The sequence below is a fragment of the Brassica napus genome, chromosome C1, assembly GCF_020379485.1.
Source record: "Brassica napus cultivar Da-Ae chromosome C1, Da-Ae, whole genome shotgun sequence".
Classification (NCBI taxonomy): Eukaryota; Viridiplantae; Streptophyta; class Magnoliopsida; order Brassicales; family Brassicaceae; genus Brassica; species Brassica napus.
The window spans coordinates 4,441,288-4,462,726 of NC_063444.1; the positions used below are offsets into that span (position 1 = coordinate 4,441,288).

At 32.5% G+C, this 21,439-nt stretch overlaps 3 protein-coding genes across 3 annotated transcripts; all 3 read left to right on the forward strand.

Moving 5' to 3' along the window:
- Positions 1-3,808: 3,808 nt before the first annotated feature.
- LOC106372856 (probable LRR receptor-like serine/threonine-protein kinase At4g30520) lies at positions 3,809-7,675 on the forward strand (the record flags this gene model as incomplete). Its single annotated transcript, XM_022694532.2, has 3 exons — positions 3,809-4,223; positions 4,295-4,653; positions 4,719-7,675. Coding segments are annotated over 2 exons (642 nt in total), but the record flags the coding sequence as incomplete, so codon positions are not given.
- Positions 7,676-9,869: 2,194 nt separating this feature from the next.
- On the forward strand, positions 9,870-12,625 carry LOC106375452 (probable F-box protein At5g47300). The gene has a single exon (XM_048745314.1). The coding sequence runs from the start codon at positions 11,531-11,533 to the stop codon at positions 12,617-12,619; it is 1,089 nt and encodes a 362-aa protein (XP_048601271.1). The 5' UTR covers positions 9,870-11,530; the 3' UTR covers positions 12,620-12,625.
- Positions 12,626-18,107: 5,482 nt separating this feature from the next.
- LOC125580599 (probable LRR receptor-like serine/threonine-protein kinase At4g30520) lies at positions 18,108-21,026 on the forward strand. Its single transcript, XM_048745315.1, has one exon. The coding sequence runs from the start codon at positions 18,338-18,340 to the stop codon at positions 18,737-18,739; it is 402 nt and encodes a 133-aa protein (XP_048601272.1). The 5' UTR covers positions 18,108-18,337; the 3' UTR covers positions 18,740-21,026.
- The last annotated feature ends 413 nt before the right edge of the window (positions 21,027-21,439 follow it).

Consider the following 21,439-nt stretch of genomic DNA (forward strand, 5'->3'; position numbering starts at 1 on the left):
TTTTTGTTAATTTTAGAGTTTTTTGTATTTAAGATTTTTTTCCATATTAAGCTTATATTTCTTTCACATAATATATATATGTCATAAAAATTACCATCAAATCAGTTTTTAAATAATTTAATTTAAAATAAAATTATATTTTAATTTGTTGTATTCTAATAATTTGATTGATTTAATTAATTTGTTTTGGTAGATAACTTAAAAAAAATTCATATGAATCGGGGAAAGCAAGCTTATGTTATTATATTATATTTATCTGTGTATATGAAATCTATATATAATGCTAGTGTAATAAAGAAAGAACATTATTTTTTTGTAACTTCAAAAAGATACATTATTACAATTTGAATTTAATCAAAATTGAATAAAATGGTAATTAAATAAATCTAATTGTTTTTTTTTATCTTGTTTAGTTGGATTCTCATGAAAAGAAATCGATAGGTTAAACAAATGTTTATAAATTACAAAATTTATTGAATTGATATATTTAATTATTGCACCCTTAAATAATATTTTATTAAGACATTAGAGAACTATGTTTTGAGTTGTTTTGTCAAAATTGTACAAAAATCTTTGCTTTTTCATATTTGTCACGAAAATTTATACGTTAAACTTACTTTTACAAAATTCTTAACTTTGTCACGAAAACAAAAATCTATTTCTTTGTGGTATATGTCAATGTTCTCACACTTTCAAAGAATATATTAGCTTAGTCACTTACTTATTTTTTTTACAAAACAATGTATTGGAGTCTTGAAAGTTGAATCCATATTATTGTAAATGTACATAAGAGTGTGATTACATATTTAGTGATTCTTGTATATGTGTCCAAGAAAATCTCAATGGCTTAGTGGTATCTCTCATATATTCATGTCATTCTAACCCGGGTTTGATCCTTTTCTTTGCATTGGTTTTTCATTTTTTACGAAAAAATAAATGAGATGACGTGACAACTTCGGACTCTCTGATTGAACGATTTTTTGTGCCTACGTGGACAGAGGAGCTTATATCCTCCTTTTAGTATAGTATAGATGCTTAGACAAAATGATTACGTTATAAAGAGAAACAAAGTCATCTCTTCGGTCAATATAGTTGAAATCATTATTATTATTATACGATCACAACATTTTTAATCCCACTAGTTTTGGATCTTAAGTTTGTACGATATCAATCTAGACCTACTACGAATCACAATGTCTGAGTGATGACAACATATATATATTTAATTAAATTATTATTCAAAATCAGAACATAATGAGATTTTTTTTTAGTACTGTGACAAAAAAAAAGAGATTTTTTATTTTTATTTAAAATCTATATACTAACATATACGTACGAAAATGTAGAGTGGGCAATGAATGATTGATTATTTATTAGTTCATATGTATATCTTAACAAAAACTTGCAGTCAAGTTTATTTTGTAGCTTTTTGTCAAAAAAAGTTTATTTTGTAGCATTTTATACGAACACTCTATTTAAAACATACATTCGAAACGTGGGGTCATGAATGTTCTTGCAGTCAAGCAAAGACGTGATTTTTTTTTTTTTTTTTTTTAACGTCAAACGGCCATTCTATTACTCAGGCTTGAGGTGGTCTGGGTAACCAGACCGGAATAGAACAACCAATGAAAAGTAACTCCCTATGGAAGGATCTAGCAGTCTTAGCTAAAAAATCTGAAAATTGATTCTGCATTCGTGGGACATGAGTAATGCTGAACTCCGGGAAGCATATCTGTAGCGTCTCGATCTTCTCCAATTCTGTCGCAAAGCTTGGCCAAGCATGAAGTTCCTCTAGCATAGCAATCAGGTCCTTACAATCCGTCCCAAAGCTCTGACATGTTGAGTGTTGAAGCATATTTTCCATTGCCCACTGTAGTGCTTCAACTTCCGAGTGTAAGGCTGATTCACGTCGAGTAATATTTTTTAACCCCATAAGCTGAGCAAAGACGTGATTGAAAGGGGAAAAAGATATGTTACAAATATAAAAAATAGGGAAAAAGGTTCAAAAGTAATAAAATAAGAAAAAGAAAGATAAAGATGTAATTATTAGACGAGGGCTTTAGATTAAATTAACACGAAAGGAAGAAAAAGGTGGGACAAAAGAAGAAGTAATCAAAAGCACACCTGAATGGCAAGTGTGGATTCTCTCCCTATTGCAAGGCGACATTTTCTCTTGGTACCGCCGCTCACTATCTCTTGTTGTTGCGTTTTGACATATTCAAACAATAATCTCTATATACTCGAATCATTAAATATATCACTTATGATTAAATTTCAAATTTAGGTAGGGAGTACATCAAAATTTTCTATGTGTGTTTGTGGGCACAACCTTATGTTGTCTGTCTTTCTTCTCTTCGGAGTGTATGTTTACTTTATCTTAGCTAAACTTCTCAATGGTGTTAACTATGTTGAATCAACTTCATCTTCTCCACTTGTTCGTGATGTTTCTCTGTTTCTCTAGTCTTGCTCTCTCATCTGAGCCAAGAAAACCTGAAGGTAACATTTTACAGCAGCAAAATCAAAGAGTTTCTTTATAGTTCCTTTTGGTTTTAATGTTTGGAATTTTTTTTTTATTTTTGTTAAATGGTTATACAGTGGAGGCGTTGATAAATATAAAGAACGGTTTGCATGATCCTCATGGAGCTTTGAACAACTGGGACGAGTTTTCAGTTGATCCTTGTAGCTGGGCTATGATCACTCATTCACTTGCTCCTCCGACAACCTCGTCACTGGCCTGCGAGTTTGCTTTCCGTTCCTCTGTTCTATATGGAGTTCATTAATGTAACTCTTTCTCCCTCCAATTGTGTAGAGTAGCTCCAAGCCAATCTTTCTCAGGAACTCTATCTGAGTCCATCGGAAACCTCACAAATCTCCGACAAGTGTACAACCTCGGACCCTCCATCCATCCACTCTTGTTTTGTTTTTTTTTCTTTCAATTTTCTTAAATATTATTGGTTCTCCTTTTGTTTGTGAAGGTCATTGCAGAGTAACAACATATCCGGCAAAATCCCTCCGGAGATTGGTTTACTTCCAAAGTTACAAACTTTGGATCTCTCCAACAACAGATTCTCCGACGAGATCCCTGTTTCCGTAGAGCATCTAAGCAGTCTTCAATATCTGTGAGTTTCTTCTTTTACTCTTTTCTTCAGTCATGTTCACAAATGTAATGATTTGATAAGTTCAATAAAACCATCTTACCTCGTAACGTATTGTTTTTTTTTTTTCAAATAGGAGACTGAACAACAACTAGTTGTCTGGGCCCTTCCCTGCCTCTCTGTCTCAAATTTCTCATCTCTCCTTCTTGTAAGTACAAATATTTGTCTTTTCTTACTTAATTGTTTTATTAACTTATTTGAGTTTATGAAGACTTGTCTTTGACTTTTGTCTGAATTGTCTTGTTTTGAAAATTAGGGACTTGTCTTACAACAATCTCAGTGGCCCTGTTCCTAAATTCACAGCCAAGACTTTCAAGTAATTATGTTTATAATGTCAAGTGATTTTCACTAATTCTTATATTTAATCAGGAATAATTCTTGTTCATGAATTGTAGTGTTGCTGGGAATCCTTTGATTTGTAGAAGCAGCTCACCTGATATTTGTTCTGGAACTATCAGCTCAAGTCCTCTTTCTGTTTCTTTGAGCTCTTCATCTGGTAAACTTCTGCTTCTTGCAATGTATTGTTTTTCTCTCGAAGTTACTCGTTTCTTTCATTCATCATATTCTTGTTACTTGAGTGTGTGTAGGAGGCAGGTCTAATAAACTGGTGATAGCGCTCGGTGTAAGCCTTGGCTTTGTTACTTTAATAACTGTTGCCCTCGGATCCTTTTGTTGGTACCGAAAGAAACAAACAAGGCTACGAATCCTTAGCCTTTTTAGCAGACAAACAAGAGGAAGGGCTACAAGGACTTGGGAATCTAAGAAGCTTTACGTTCAGAGAGCTTCATGTATCTACAGATGGTTTTAGTTCCAAGAACATTCTTGGCGCTGGAGGATTCGGTAATGTCTACAGAGGAAAGCTAGGAGACGGGACTATGGTTGCAGTGAAACGGTTAAAAGATGTTAATGGCACGTCAGGGGATTCACAGTTTCATACCGAGCTAGAGATGATTAGCTTAGCTGTTCATAGGAATCTACTTCGGTTAACCGGTTACTGCAAAACTTCTAGTGAAAGGCTTCTTGTTTACCCTTACATGCCCAATGGCAGCGTCGCCTTGAAGCTTAAGTGTTAGTATAAGTCTTGGTTAAATCTCTTTCCCATTGACTGCTTTTAACGAGTTTTTTGTTCACTGTTGTAGCAAAACCGGCATTGGACTGGAACATGAGGAAGAAGATTGCGATTGGAGCAGCAAGAGGTTTGATGTATCTACACGAGCAATGTGATCCCAAGATCATTCACAGAGATGTCAAAGCAGCTAATATACTCTTAGACGAGTGCTTTGAAGCTGTTGTTGGTGACTTTGGGCTTGCGAAGCTCCTCAACCACGACCGCGGTCCGTGGCACCGTTGGTCACATTGCACCTGAATATCTTTCCACAGGTCAGTCTTCTGAGAAGACCGATGTGTTTGGGTTTGGTATACTCTTGCTTGAGCTCATAACCGGATTGAGAGCTCAGTTTGGTAAACCGCTAGCCAGAAAGGAGTTATGCTTGAATGTGTAAGCAATAAGACTCATAATCACACTTTCTTGGTTACAATCAACTGAATCAAACTTTGGTTTAGGTGAGGAAACTGCATGAAGAAATGAAGGTAGAGGAACTGGTGGACCGAGAACTAGGGACAAACTATGATAAGATTGAAGTCGGAGAGATGTTGCAAGTGGCTTTGCTATGCACACAACATCTTCCAGCTCATCGTCCTAAAATGTCTGAAGTGGTTTTGATGCTGGAAGGAGATGGTTTAGCTGAGAGATGGGCTGCTTCGCATAACCATTCACATTTCTACCATGCCAATATCTCTTTCAAGACAATCTCATCTTTGTCTACTACTTCTGTGCCAAGGCTTAATGAAGCACATTGCAATGATCCAACTTACCAAATGTTTGGGTCTTCGGCTTTCGACAATGATGATGCTGATCAACAGCCTTTAGATTTGCTAGCCATGGAACTATCGGGTCTAAGATAACACACAGATAGAAAGATATCATCTTTCTATCAAACTACCCAAGGAAGAAGCTCTACACTTATTAGAATATAGACATGTATGATAAAATTTCTCTACAGTTTGAGATTCTGTGGCGATGTATGTATATATTTTGCTTTAACGGTAATGATGACAAATGAAGAAATATATTAGACTGATTTGTTTGACTCTTCTTTTGACTAGAATCTGTTTTGCTCTCTCTCAAATGTATCATTACTCATTTGAAGGATGAGATGTTTGCTGTTTTTGTTGTTACCCGAAGCTGGTCGTTGTCCTCTAATAAGAACATCTCCAGATGTAAACATCATTTTTTCTTTAAAATTTGACTTAAAAAAATGAAAGGAAATAACATGTTCTCGATTGATTTGTTTCATTTTTTCTTTATTAAAGAAATTTCTAATTACCATTTTTTCATTAAACTATTAATAAAACTTTATACCTTTTCAAATTTACTGATTTTTTCCAACAAATTTTTCTAACGGTAATCCAATACGATTACTATTTAGTATATATTATACAATTACTACACATAACATAAACAAATAAACAAAGAATATTATTTTTATAAAGAAACACCAAATATATATTGATCTCAGTAAAAGTAACACATATAATGAAGTTAAGGATTAATTTGTAATTAAAAAATCAATCTTCAAAAAATGAGGAATCAAAATTTGAAGAAAAAAAATGAATACACTAAAGCAGTAAATGAAACAAAAAGTGAAAAAGAAAACATCATTAAAAGTACGCTCAGGATTATGTCTTGCGGTTTTTGTTAAACTTTGACTCCCATGTGTCATATTTTATCGTGGGATGGATAAGGGCGTCTATTTCACATGCGATCCGATCGACTGTCACGTTCACGCCAGATGCGAGTAAGCTGTGGTGTGATTTGAAGAAGAGGTTCTTGGTTGGTAATGCAGTTCGCGTTTGGTTGAACCAATTTCAACACTAAACCAGACTAATGTATGGTTTCGGTCTGACGCTAATTATACATTTAAATGGAGGTCGAGAAGAAAAAAGAGTGGATGATAAACGTGTAGTGCAATGATGGTTTCGCAGAAAAATAAACACGTGGATGTAAGAATGTACAACGTTGTTCGGTGCATGCTCCACTAACGATCTCTCCGAGTGGGACCTCTCATGTATTATTCGGTCATGCCTCCAATTTTAATTAAAAAATAATTTAAAATTTCTTTTGGAGATATCGTGCTTATCAAGGTTTGTCACCACTAGTATATCAATACATAGTTGATTCATATAGCCAGCCAATGAATTTATTTACTTCAATGTCATAATTGGTGTGGACACAACTATCCGGTTTTGTAGGATTTTCACTACCATATTAATAAGCTCAGAAACGCCTATAAAATACCTTCAACTTCTTGTATCATATTCATCAAAGCTTTATAGTTTTCAAGGTTCGGCGAAAATTGTTTTATTCTACAGTTTTTGTTTTTATCAACAATGTTCGTTAATAAACATACAAAATATCTTCCGATTTTGTTTGCGAAGGTTGCATCTTTACAGGGTGGGATTAGCAGTGGAAACAAGAAATACATAGCAGAGACACAAGTTGATGATGATATAGATACAACGAGAACGGTCTTGCTCTTATTCTGAATATTCCTTATCCTTTCTTTTACTTGTCTTTGGCTTTGTCTTGCAACAATCTCAGTTGCCTTGTTTGTTTGTTTTTATGCTTTCTTTGTGGTGGTGGTCCGGGAGACTTGTGTGATATTTATATTTTGGGTGTTTATTATGTCAAATATATCTTTTTTATCCTATGAATTGTAATTTGCGGGTGGATATGTATTTTACTAAATGCGCTGATGAATTTATCTACTTATCATCCATCCTTTACAGTATATGTTAATCTTAGACAGCAAATACAACAGCTTCAAATTGAAAGTTAAGTGTGTGTACTCCTTTCCATTCTACCAAAACTATCGCATAGACTTACATTGTCAACATCTTTGTCAAATTCTCACAGCGTATACACAAAATTACAACAGACCACCGTAAACAACCATTCGCAAATGTTACTGTCCAAACCGGAACCATTAGCGAACACGCTAATGGATATGGGACATGTTATGCATAACAAACGTACTATACTCTATAAATCAAACAAATTGTTTTCTAGAAAACTTGATCCAACAACACAATGTTAATTGTTTTTAAGTTAGGAAAGAATTGGACGATGATGATCCTCGAGGAGGAAGGTAGGAAGAAGAGGAGGAGGTAGGAGACTAGGTGTATTATGTAAGAAACTACAAAAAACTTCAAAAATGAAAAATTAAAATAAAAGAAAAAATAAAAGTTAATGATAACTCAGGAAAAAACTTTTAAAATAGAGAGAATTAAGATAATAGTAATAATACTTATTTTGTTAGTAGATAAATAAGTACACATACTTATCTTACTATTTTAATATTTATTCTTTTATATAAAATAAATAAGTGATGTCATCATCAGATAACATCATTAGGTAACATCAAAGAAAACATTATTATCATACGTTTTTCTTTTGACATCTTTTATTATAATTAACAAATCAACTACATAAAAATAATTGATTTGTTAATTATAATAAAAGATGTCAAAAGAAAAACGTATGATAATAATGTTTTCTTTGATGTTATCTAATGATGACATCACTTATTTATTTTATATAAAAGAATAAATATTAAAATAGTAAGATAAGTATGTGTACTTATTTATCTACTAACAAAATAAGTATTATTACTATTTTCTTAATTCTCTCTATTTTAAAAGTTTTTTCCTGAGTAGATCTGGAAACACTCTCTGACACAGATATCAAGACACTCAGGGTTTCATCGCATTCCGACGCCGGTGGAGCAAGAGCTCGCCGGCGTCGTCTTTTCCTTTGGTCTCTCATGCTCTCATTCGATTCTTATCATCTCTCTGCTGCGTTTTCATCTTCTTCAAGTCCTCTTCCGGATCTGACGCCGTCGATATCTGTGGCTACTCGTCGGTCGCAGCTCACCGGAACTGTTCTTTTCTCTGGGGTTCCCGGAAGGCTTGTGCTTGTGCAAGCTTAACCTTTCCACTCTCTCTCTTTACAAGGATGCTATGTGCTTTGGGCTTCAGATCTCTAATCTTCAACCGTCGCTGGCCCTCACATCCGCTTAACAAACGGTATGCCGTACTTAAGGTCGACGGTAGCTCAACTTCCCTTGTAAGTGTAAACCTCGACGCACTGTCAAACCTACCACCCGACTGCTCACTTCAACCCAATCATATCGTTTGTCGGGTCCTTTCTCTGAAGAGATCCCTGTCTGATACGCATGTCCCCCCTGTTCTTGTTCACCGGTGCCTCGTCGCTAGCTACCCATATGTCTCCACCAACGATCCATCCTCCGCAGACAAGGCGTTCCCCACCGTCGACGTGCTCACCTGCGACAAGACTATTCCTCTTAGCTCCTCCATCAAACACTACAACTCCTCCAGTGCACAATCCGGCTCCGCCTTGTGGTATCCCTCAAACGTATCTCTCAGATCCGGCTGGAGTATGGCTGACGTCAGCCCTTCGAGCTTCACAGCATGGGCCATGCCCATGGAAAATATCCAAGATGTCAGCCCAAGTTTTAACCCTGCATTTGTGGGTAAGGTTTGGCCTATAATTAATTTTATGGTCTGGGTCCTTTTCGCTAGAGTAATAAGAAGTTCTAGTGGGTTCATTGGAATTCTTAACCGAATCTTTCAGCTATTAATGTTTTATCTCTCTTTTCTAAAGAGTTCTTCCATTTCATCATCGTCCTTTTATGAGGAGAGACGTTTACCATTATACCTCCTTTCAGTGAAAGGAGCAAAAGTCTCGGTCTCGTCACCGAGCAGTTTATTCAGCTTAAACACCATTTTGCTATCTTGCGTAGCGGTCTCTACGGGACCAGAAGATGCAAACGAGAATACATCAGGGTTTCTTGTAGGTGCAGGTTGGAGTTCAACGTCACAATCAAAAGTGACTAATTCTCAGCTGGCCGACTTTGTCGTGCAAGCTCCATTGACGCATTCAAGCTCTACTTCGAATCCACTGTCATCTTCGTATGAATACCTATCTGCTTCGGTTTCTTTTATCTTTGTGTTTAATGTTTTTTATCAAAGAGGATGTTTAATCCCCTCTCTCTGTTGTAACCGAACATTTTAGTTTAATGGAAGTAAGTTGTGTTCAAAAAAAAAACTACATAAAAATAAACCGTATTCATTAAAGATAGTATATATATTAACCGTTCCAACTACGAAAATTACTTCGCAAATAAATAGATAATATATATATATATATATCTTACTTATTAATCAAGAAGCATTTTTAATAAATAACCTTTCTTTGGTAAATTAATAACAACTTTGCCATTATAGCTTATATATATATATATATATATTATCTATTACTTATTAATCAAGAAGCATTTTTAATAAATAACCTTTCTTTGGTAAATTAATAACAACTTTGCCATTATAGCCTATGTGGCAAGCTCACAACTCTTCTCAGCCAACTAATCTAATAGTCCTTAAATTACTAGAATATTTACCAGTATTGCCATTGGTACCTATTATACATATATTAAGACATATATTGAATAATAGATTAAAGATACTTGTCATACGATTTTACCTGGTTCGTAATACAATAACCGATCGACATTGTCAATTGTTTTAACCGGTTTTATCAATCAAATTTATGTACAATTTAAATCGTTGGCTGAAAAAAATCGTGACTTCTTCATCTTCGCATACGAAATAAACACGACCGTATTAGTATGTTTTGTAAGTGCTTTTTTGTCCTTCTGTTCATTCTGTTCATTCTGTTCATGACAAGTATGGCATTATTAGAGACAAACTGATATTTTGGTGCATGAACCTATAAAATTATTATCACGTATTGTCCTGGAATAAACTCAAGCTTGACTATGTCTATTAGACTTAAAACAATGGTTTGTGTTGTTTTAAAACCTATTGTCGTGAACAAATATACGGTCCACAACAAACACCTTTGTTTCGAACCAAAATATCAATGGTTATAAAAACTAACATTCCATTGTCCAAGCATGTTACCACTAATTCTACAAGTCTAAACTGAATTTACAGGTTCTCGAGCAAACTAACATTTTGTTCATGACATTTTCTTACCTTACTATTTATATTTATAACCTCAGACAACATACTTTTGAATTATGGAAATAGATTTTTATATTTTTTTTTGTCATTGATTATATGAAATCAACATAAAATTTTCCAAGACAAATGGCTTGGGAAAAAAACTTTTGAAAAAGGCAAATCTGCTCGATTTGCTCCAACTATATTGCCATACAGAATATGCCAAAAAAAAATTATATTGCCATACGGAATAATTGCTAATAAATCCGGTTACTTAATGGTATTTATTGTAAGCTTTCTGACCAAGTCAAAACACCATATTAGTCAGTGATATTTTGTGTTTCTGGCCAGAATATCGTAATGACATCAATTTTAGTGTTGTGATTGAACAAATAAGGCAGATAGGTTAATGCATAGTTATTATTGGTTCCCTATATTCATCCAAAATATTGATTTGTAATATATTTTTGTATTTATTATTAGTTTCCTTTTGACATTCTATATAAACAAGGTTGAAGGATTCATCATTCCCTCCAACACGAAAGATTTCATAAACCATTATACTCTATGGCAGCCATTAATTTAATATAGCATGTTCTATAAAAAAAATATAGTATGTTCTATAATTTATATAAAGAACATGCTGGAAAATATGTTATATAAAATGAATAGTAAATGTAATTGTTTTGAAAACGTTTGTACTACGTATTTAGGCTTACAAAAAAAAAGATGTGTGCCCTGGAATATATACACTGTTTGGAGTTCATGGATTTTTATAAAATTTGTTTTAAAACTCGAATACCAATTTATGGACGTTTCCTATTAGTTGCTAAGTCATAATGATGGTCCATCAAATAAACTTCAGTGAACGATGCAAATTATTTGTAGCTTAACCATTGTAAGTTCCATCAAATAAGCTTTACAGAATTAATACTGGCATCACACTAATGTTTATAATCAACAAATATAATTGTCATCTTAACTCACCCCGTGCCAGGCACGGGCACGGTTCTTCACCTAGTATATATATATAGCATGTTCAAAGTATTGTATAGTCACACAATTAATTTTTGGAGTTATTATGTACAGTATATGCAATCAAATTCCTCTTTTAAATCTATTTTCCAATAAATTATTCTTAACAAAATAATAAAAGGAAAGGTTTTTGTTTATTTACTTTTTTATTTGTGAAAAAAAGACAATGACCATATATATATATAAAGGATATATGGTCATCACCTATATTTACAGAGAAAAAAAATTAAGAGACAATGATGACGATGTTGCCAGATAATTTAGTAGAGGAGATACTAAGTCGTGTTCCGGCCACATGTCTGAAACGTTTACGATCAACATGCAAACTATGGAACGGTATATTCAACGATAGGAGATTCGCAAAAAATCACTTTGATAAAGCCCCAAAGCAATATATGGTTCTCAAGCTAACGGAGGAATATAGGCTTTGCTCATTCCGTGGTGAGCTTGGACTAATAGATCCGGTTTGTTCAGCTCAATTCAGGATATCTCATGTCTTTCACTGCGATGGCTTGTTGTTATGCACCAGCGAAAGCTACAATAGAATAGTGGTTTGGAACCCGTGTACTGGTCAAACCAAGTGGATCACCGATCCCAGCGATCGTGTCATGTTTTGGGTAACTTTTACTCTTGGAAGGTGCTACCAAGAAAATAATTATAGCTATAAATTATTGAGACACGTGCCTTGTTACGAGAAGCTAATATTTGAAATCTGTGAGATCAACTCCGATTCATGCTGGAGGATTCCTCATGATGTCACTCCAGACTGCTTATTACAGTTTGCTCATTACAGCGTGTATTTGAAAGGAAAGACCTACTGGTGTGCTTCGGATTCAAAAGAGTTTGATGCGTGCATGCATTTACTGAGCTTTGATTATACAACAGAGAGATTTGGACGTCTGTGCCTTCCTGGCCCGTATTGTAGACTCCATACTGTGTCTCTATCGGTTGTTAGAGAAGAGAAGCTTTCCGTGTTATTACGACCCCATGATAGACTTGGAAACGAGATAGAGATATGGATAAGCAGTCCTATTGATGATCCCAAAGCTGTGTCGTGGAGCAAGATCTTCGCTTTGGATGATCCTCGTCTTGGCTATTGCACCCAGACAAGTTTCTTGGTGGATGATGAGAAGAAAATCGCTACATGTCTTGAAAGGTGGATACGTAGCCGTGACAATGCCAAGGCCAAGCTCTACTACGTCTTGCAATACATTGTTGGGGAGGATAATGAAGTCACGCTACTGGATTTTGGAGCATCTTCTAATTTGCATTTACATTCGCAACTTTTGTTTAATTATGTACCAAGTCTGGTTCATATCCAGTGACACCTAGAGGGCAAAAAGAAACATTATTATTTCCAGCTACTTACAAATATTCCAGTGCCTAAGACTTTTATTTGTTCAAATTTTACGATTTTTTTATAAATAAAAATGTTTTACGCATTCGTAGATTACTTCAAAATACTCGATTCTACTACAGGCAGACTGCTTCGAAACGTTTTACTACAAAATATTATATAGTTAGCCTTCTAAGTGGTTAATCATTTAAATCATTGTACATCCTAGTTTGAAATTTGGTTAACTTCAGTTTAGTATACCTCATCGTAGCTGTTTACTGCATATTCCTTATCCTATCTTTTACTTGTCTCTGGCTTTGTCTGAATTGTCTTATTTTGTAATGTAGGGACTTGCCTTGCAACAAACTCAGTGGCCTTGTTTGTTTGTTTTTATGTTTTCTTTGTGGTGGTCCGGGAGACTTGTGTGATATTTATATTTTGGGTGTTTTTTTTTTTAAACACAACTTTCATTAAACATAACTTCAAGAACTACAAAGACAAGAGGGAATTAAGCATCCTCTTGGAAACAAACAATAAACTACAAAGATAAATGAAATCAAACAGGATAAATCTTCATATGAAAATGACAACGGACTCAAGACAATGCTTGAATGCGTCTGGAGAGCCTTCACGACAAAGTCGGGCAGCTGAGAAATAGTCACAAGTGACGTTGAGGAACAACCCCACCAACGAGAAGAACCGAAGTAATCTCAATTGCACCTTCTGGCCCCGTACAGACCGCTACACAAGGTGACAAACCGGTGAGTAAATTGAAACAAAAGCTCGGGATAGAACCCAAGAGGACATCTCCATTCATTGAAGGAAGGTATGGTGGTGAAATACTCTCCTCATTAGAGGAGGATGATGACAAATTCTTCCTAAAGAAGTGATATTGCAATAATCTCAGATTATAAACCCCTATGAACCCATGGGAAATCTTCAAATTATCCAAAGAATTCAGACCAGCAGCTAAATATCTCAAGTCTTGAACTGATAGTCTGGCCTTTAGAATCTTGATAATTTGGATATAAGCTTCAGCAAAAGAGTTGGGCCAGGCCCACTTAGGTATAGATCTCAGTTCAGAAGCAAATGCATACGCCGGGAAGTTACGAGACGTCATGGATCTAGGTTGAAGGTCGGAGGTGGTACCTATGACGTCGACTGAGAGATATATGGCACTCGCCGGCGGAGAGACAGGTTCACTGAGGTAAGATGGGTTACCATCGAAGCCGGATGGCGAAAGAGACGGTTGGTGAAGGTGAGCTGAGCCGCGGTTGAGAAGAGGGCACGCAGGGGAAGATGACAACATACTTAGAGGCGAGGAAAGTGAAGAGCTTCAGATTAGATCCGGATTTAGGCTTGAGTTGTCGTGGATTCTGGCGTCGTATAAGTGAATCGTATAAGTGAAAAGGAGCAACACCCAGTTGATTTGTTGTCTCACTTCCCGGTGGCGGAAAGCGAGAGTTTGTACGTTGAGATCTGAACTCCGTGAGCAATAGAAGAGCAAGGAAAAAGTCGACGGTGTGGCTTGTCCGTCGACAGCCAGAGAGAGGTTCGCCGGGAAACGTTCCCGTGAACCAGAGTACAACGGTGGTGAGAGAACCCTCTCGACTCATCGTTGGGGAGGAGACCCACCAAAGAGGAGGCGCCGTCAGGAGAACTGCAGTGAAGACGACGAACCAAAGCTCTTGTCTCCATCGAAGGCTCCGCCGGGGACACCTTTCTCCTGTTAACAAAACGCTACGACTCCGCAGAACACGAGAGATGAAACGAGAAACGATTAGAGAGATGAAGACAGAGGACGACATTGTCGGGAGTGGCCAGCGCCGGCGAGAAAATGCATCGCCGGCGCCGGAGCGCATTGAATCACAGAGTACCTCGAGCCCCGTGTCTGGGAGCAGCGTTAGAGCGTTAGGGTTTTTCACTAGCCAGTCTATATTTTGGGTGTTTATTATGTCAAATATATCCTTTTTATTATATGAATTGTAATTTGTGGGTGGATATGTATTTTACTAAATGCGCTGATAAATTTATTTACTTATCATCAATAGGTTGTATTTTTAAATAATTTTCTTAAAAACTGATATTTTTGGAAAATTTTCATTTTTTAGAGAAATACTGTAGATTAGGGTTTGTGATTTAGAAATTACAGAGTTTTTGGTTATATATAGATATGGTTTAAGAATTTTTGATCTAGAAATTCGATTAACAATAATATTTGTGGATAGATGAGTATTCTTTCTGAGTTTTTCATCAATATGTTGTATTTTTAAATAATTTTCTTAAAAACTATTATTTTGGAAAGTTTTCATTTTCTAGAGAAATACTCTAGATTTGAGTGTATGATTTAGAAATTAGGATAACAACAATATTTGTGGATTGATGAATATTCTTTCTGAATGTTTCATCAATATGTTGTATTTTTAAACAATTTTCTTAAAAACTGATATTTTTGGAAAGTTTTCAGTTTTTTTTGAGAAATATTGTAGATTTGGTTTTGTGATTAAGAAATTCGGCTAACAAGAATATTTTTGGATAGATGAGTATTCTTTAAGAGTTTTAAATCAATATGTTGTATTTTTAAATAATTTTCTTAAAAACTGTTATTTTGGAAAGTTTTCATTTTCTAGAGAAATACTGTAGATTTGAGTTTATGATTTAGAAATTAGAATAACAAGAATATTTGTTGATTGATGAGTATTCTTTCTGAATTTTTCATCAATATGTTGTATTTTTAAATAATTTTCTTAAAAACAGCTATTTTTGGAAAGTTTTCAGTTTTTTTGAGAAATATTGTAAATTTGGGTTTGTGATTAACAAATTAGGCTAACAAGAATATTTTGGATAGATGAGTATTATTTAATACTTTTTCATCAATATGTTGTATTTTTAAATAATTTTCTTAAAAAGTGCTATTTTTGGAAAGTTTTCATTTTTTGAAAAATATTGTAGATTTGGTTTTTTTGATTTATAAATTAAGATAACACGAATTTTGGTGGATAGTTGAGTATTCTTTCTGAGTTTTTCATCAATATGTTGTATTTTTAAATAATTTTCTTAAGAACAGCTTCATTTTTTAGAGAAATGATGTAGATTTGAGTTTCTGGTATAGAAATTCGGATAACAATAATATTTGTGGATAGATGAGTATTCTTTCGGAGTTTTTCATCAATAGGTTGTATTTTCAAATAATTTTCGTAAAAACTGTTAAATTTGGAAAGTTTTCATTTTTTTCGAGAAGTGCTGTAGATTAGGGTTTGTGATTTCTAAATTAGGATAGCAAGAATATTTGTGGATAGATGAGTATTATTTCTCAAATTTTCATCAATATATTGTATTTTTAAATAATTTTCGTAAAAACTTGTATTCTTAGAAAGTTTTCATTTTTTAGAAATATTGTAGATTAGGGTTTGTGATTTAGAAATTAGGATAACAAGAATTTTTTTGGATAGATGAGTATTTTTTCTGAGTTTTTCATCATTAGGTTATATTTTTAAATAATTTTTTTAAAAACTGATATTTTGGGATAGTTTTCATTTTTTAGAGAAATACTGTAGATTTGAGTTTGTGATATAGAAATTCGGATAACAATAATATTTGTGGATAGATGAGTATTCTTTCTGAATTTTTCATCAGTATGTTGTATTTTTAAATAATTTTCTTAAAAACTACTATTATTGGAAAGTTTTCAGTTTTTTTGAGAAATATTGTAGATTTGGGTTTGTGATTAAGAAATTAGGCTAGCAAGAATATTTTTGGATAGATGAGTATTCTTTAAGAGTTTTTCATCAATATGTTGTATTTTAAAATAATTTTCTTAAAAACACTTATTTTTGAAAGTTTTCATTTTCTAGAGAAATACTGTAGATTTGAGTTTATGATTTAGAAATTAGGATAACAACAATATTTGTGGATTGATGAGTATTCATTCTGAATTTTTCACCAATATGTTGTAATTTTAAATAATTTTCTTAAAAACTGCTATTTTTGGAAAATTTTCAGTTTTTTTGAGAAATATAGTAGATTTGGGTTTGTGATTAAGAAATTAGGCTAACAAAAATATTTTTGGATATATGAGTATTCTTTAAGAGTTTTTCATCAATATGTTGTATTTTTAAATAATTTTTTTAAAAACTGTTATTTTGGAAAGTTTTCATTTTCTAGAGAAATACTGTAGATTTGAGTTTATGGTTTAGAAATTAGGATAACAAGAATATTTGTTGATTGATGAGTATTCTTTCTGAATTTTTCATCAATATGTTGTATTTTTAAACAATTTTCTTAAAAACTACTATTTTTAGAAAGTTTTTAGTTTTTTTGAGAAATATTGTAGATTTGGGTTTGTGATTAACAAATTAGGCTAACAAGAATATTTTTGGATAGATGAGTATTCTTTAATAATTTTTCATCAATATGTTGTATTTTTAAATAATTTTCTTAAAAACTGCTATTTTTGGAAAAAATTCATTTTTTGAAAAATATTGTAAATTTGGGTTTTGTGATTTATAAATTAAGATAACACAAATTTTTGTGGATAGTTGAGTATTCTTTCTGAGTTTTTCATCGATAGGTTGTATTTTTAAATAACTTCCTTAAGAACTGCTTCATTTTTTAGAGAAATGATGTAGATTTGGGTTTGTGATATAGAAATTCGGATAACAATAATATTTGTGGATAGATGAGTATTTTTCTGAGTTTGTCATCAATAGGTTGTATTTTTAAATAATTTTCTTAAAAACTGATATTTTTGGAAAATTTCATTTTTTAGAGAAATATTGTAGAATAGGGTTTGTGATTTAGAAATTAGAGAGTTTTTGGTTATAGATAGATATGGTTTTAGAATTTTTGATATAGAAATTCGGATACAATAATATTTGTGGATATATGAGTATTCTTTCTGAGTTTTTCATCAATATGTTGTATTTTAAAATAATTTTCTTAAAACCTGCTATTTTGGAAAGTTTTAATTTTCTAGAGAAATAGTGTAGATTTGATTTTATGATTTAGAAATTAGAACAACAACAATATGTGTGTATTGATGAGTATTCTTTTTGAATTTTTCATCAGTATGTTGTATTTTTAAATAATTTTCTTAAAAACTGCTATTTTTGGAAAGTTTTCAGTTTTTTTTTAGAAATATTGTAGATTTGGGTTTGTGATTAAGAAATTAAGCTAACAAGAATATTTTTGGATAGATGAGTATTCTTTAAGAATTTTTCATCAATATGTTGTATTTTTAAATAATTTTCTTAAAAACTACTATTTTTGGAAAGTTTTCATTTTTAGAGAAATACTGTAGATTTGGGTTTTGTGATTTATAAATTAAGATAACACGAATTTTTGTGGATAGTTGAATATTCTTTCTGAGTTTTTCATCAATATGTTGTATTTTTAATTAATTTTCTTAAAAACTGTTATTTTTGGAAAGTTTTCATTTTTTAGAGAAATACTGTAGATTTGGGTTTGTGATATAGAAATTCGGGTAACAATAATATTTGTGGATAGATGAGTATTCTTTCTCAGTTTTTATCAATAAGTTGTATTTTTAAATAATTTTTCTTAAAAACTGCTATTTTTGAAAAGTTTTCATTTTGTAGAGAATGAGTATTCTTTCTGAGTATAAGTCTTGGTTAAATCTCATTCCCATTGACTGTTTTTAACGAGTTTTTTGTTCACTGTTGTAGCAAAACCGGCATTGGACTGGAACATGAGGAAGAAGATTGCGATTGGAGCAGCAAGAGGTTTGACGTATCTACACGAGCAATGTGATCCCAAGATCATTCACAGAGATGTCAAAGCAGCTAATATACTCTTTGACGAGTGCTTTGAAGCTGTTGTTGGTGACTTTGGGCTTGCGAAGCTCCTCAACCACGAGGATTCTCATGTCTCGACCACGGTCCGTGGCACCGTTGGTCACATTGCACCTGAATATCTTTCCACAGGTCAGTCTTCTGAGAAGACCGATGTGTTTGGGTTTGGTATACTCTTGCTTGAGCTCATAACCGGATTGAGAGCTCAGTTTGGTAAAACCGCTAGCCAGAAAGGAGTTATGCTTGAATGTGTAAGCAATAAGACTCATAATCACACTTTCTTGATTACAATCAACTGAATCAAACTTTGGTTTAGGTGAAGAAACTGCATGAAGAAATGAAGGTAGAGGAACTGGTGGACCGAGAACTAGGGACAAACTATGATAAGAGTGAAGTCGGAGAGATGTCGCAAGTGGCTTTGCTATGCACACAATATCTTCCAGCTCATCGTCCTAAAATGTTTGAAGTGGTTTTGATGCTGGAAGGAGATGGTTTAGCTGAGAGATGGGCTGCTTCGCATAACCATTCACATTTCTACCATGCCAATATCTCTTTCAAGACAATCTCATCTTTGTCTACTACTTCTGTGCCAAGGCTTAATGAAGCACATTGCAATGATCCAACTTACCAAATGTTTGGGTCTTCGGCTTTCGACAATGATGATGCTGATCAACAGCCTTTAGATTTGCTAGCCATGGAACTATCGGGTCTAAGATAACACACAGATAGAAAGATATCATCTTTCTATCAAACTACCCAAGGAAGAAGCTCTACACTTATTAGAATATAGACATGTATGATAAAATTTCTCCACAGTTTGAGATTCTGTGGCGATGTATGTATATATTTTGCTTTAACGGTAATGATGACAAATGAAGAAATATATGAGACTGATTTGTTTGACTCTTCTTTTGACTAGAATCTGTTTTGCTCTCTCTCAAATGTATCATTACTCATTTGAAGGATGAGAAGTTTGCTCTTTTTGTTGTTACCCGAAGCTGGTCGTTGTCCTCAAATAAGAACATCTCCAGATGTAAACATCATTTTTTCTTTAAAATTTGACTTAAAAAAATGAAAGGAAATAACATGTTCTCGATTGATTTGTTTCAGTTTTTCTTTATTAAAGAAAATTCTAATTACCATTTTTTCATTAAACTATTAATAAAACTTTATACCTTTTCAAATTTACTGATTTTATCCAACAAAACGTATCATTTATACCTGATAAAATGTATTAAGTTTTCATATGTTTTTGATCGTTCTGATTTAATTCTACTTTTGTGATCTTCTCTGTTTATTTTTGTTCTCTTCCTCTCCTTGTTGTATATCTATCTATATTTTTGCATCAGTAGTGATTCAACTAACAAAAAGAGACGACTATGTTTATCCAGGAACGGACCATCTCTTTCGAAAAAAGTAAATTTTTTTTATATAAAGTTAAATAACTTATAAAGCATATAATATAAGATGTGTATGCTAATCAAGTGCAATTTATTTATTATGCGTGATCCTCTTCGGTACGTCTGAGAGCCAAAGGTAATCTCAAAGCTTTTTAAAAACTTTGAAATTCATTGACGTTGTCCTATCAATAATATAATTTGTTATATTTTGGGGAATGTTTACATCTTTAAATATTTTTGTTAGAATTACATCTTTTCTGGCTCAAAGCTTAGAGAAGGAAATCGTAAATCATCTATGTTGTTACAATGAAACCAATGATAATAAATCTCAGGTAATTCAAATCTCTCTTATATTTCATGGCTGATTTTTTATTGGGGTTATGCGTGAAATATTTGTTTTTTCTCAATTATATTTTTCTGATGTTTTAAGATTAGTGTTAAATGTGATCGTTTTCTAAACGTTCTAATGTATTCTTTGTTCATATGGACATAGTATAAATATCAATATGTAACATCGAATCTTTCATATTAGCCATATACATCTAACATAAGTATTATATAGTTGTAATATATGTAATTATCAATTTAATATTAATGTTAATGCCCGCACATGCGTGCGGGCGGTCCACTTAGTTTTACCATTAAAAATGAAAAAATTAAAAATATTGTAATAGGAGGATAAATTTTCAAAATACATTTTATAAAGTAATGTATAAGCTTCTATAAATGACTTAGAACCTCTAATAAGCCAATATAAATAATTTTATAAATGTATTTATAATTTTATAAATGATTTATAAACCATGCATTGAATTATTAGACATTAATAGTTTTTATGATACTTTATATACAAATATAATTCTTTCTATACGAATATAAAATCATTATATCATTTCAAATAAATATTTTTGTTTATTATTTTATGTAATTTATAAATATATAAAAAAATTGATCGCATTATTACTCTTTCATAGTTTCAACAATTAGTTACCATAAATAATTATTTCTAATATTATGTAGATTATTTGGAAAGTGGTAATTGAATTATCTTTTCCATTTAGATATAATTATAATAAATAAAATTAAAATCATCGGCCAATCAAATTATAACAATTTGAAGAGTTCATTTATGGTCAACATGTAATAAAAAATCACTTATGTGACTTCTCAATCAATATATAGTAGGATTTATATTTTTATAAATAATTTATAACATTATATAAATAATTTTAAATTTCTGATAAATTTATTCTGTAAACAACGATAAATAATTTAAAAATCATATTAATAGACATGTTTGGATTTTGTAATATTTAAAATAGTTATTATATAATTATATTCGAATACAATTCATCAAGTGGAGTATAAAACCATTTTAATTATCTTATATAAAAATTAGTTCATTATATTTTATAGTTTATAAATATTAAAAGTAATAAATAAAACATTATTAATCTTTCTATAATTTCGAGAATTAGTTGCAATAAATTGTTATTTGTAATATTCTTTAGATTATATGGCAAGTGATGTTAAATGTTTTTAGACTTACCTTAAATTTTTAGATCTAATTTAAATAAATAAAAATTAAAAACAATCGAC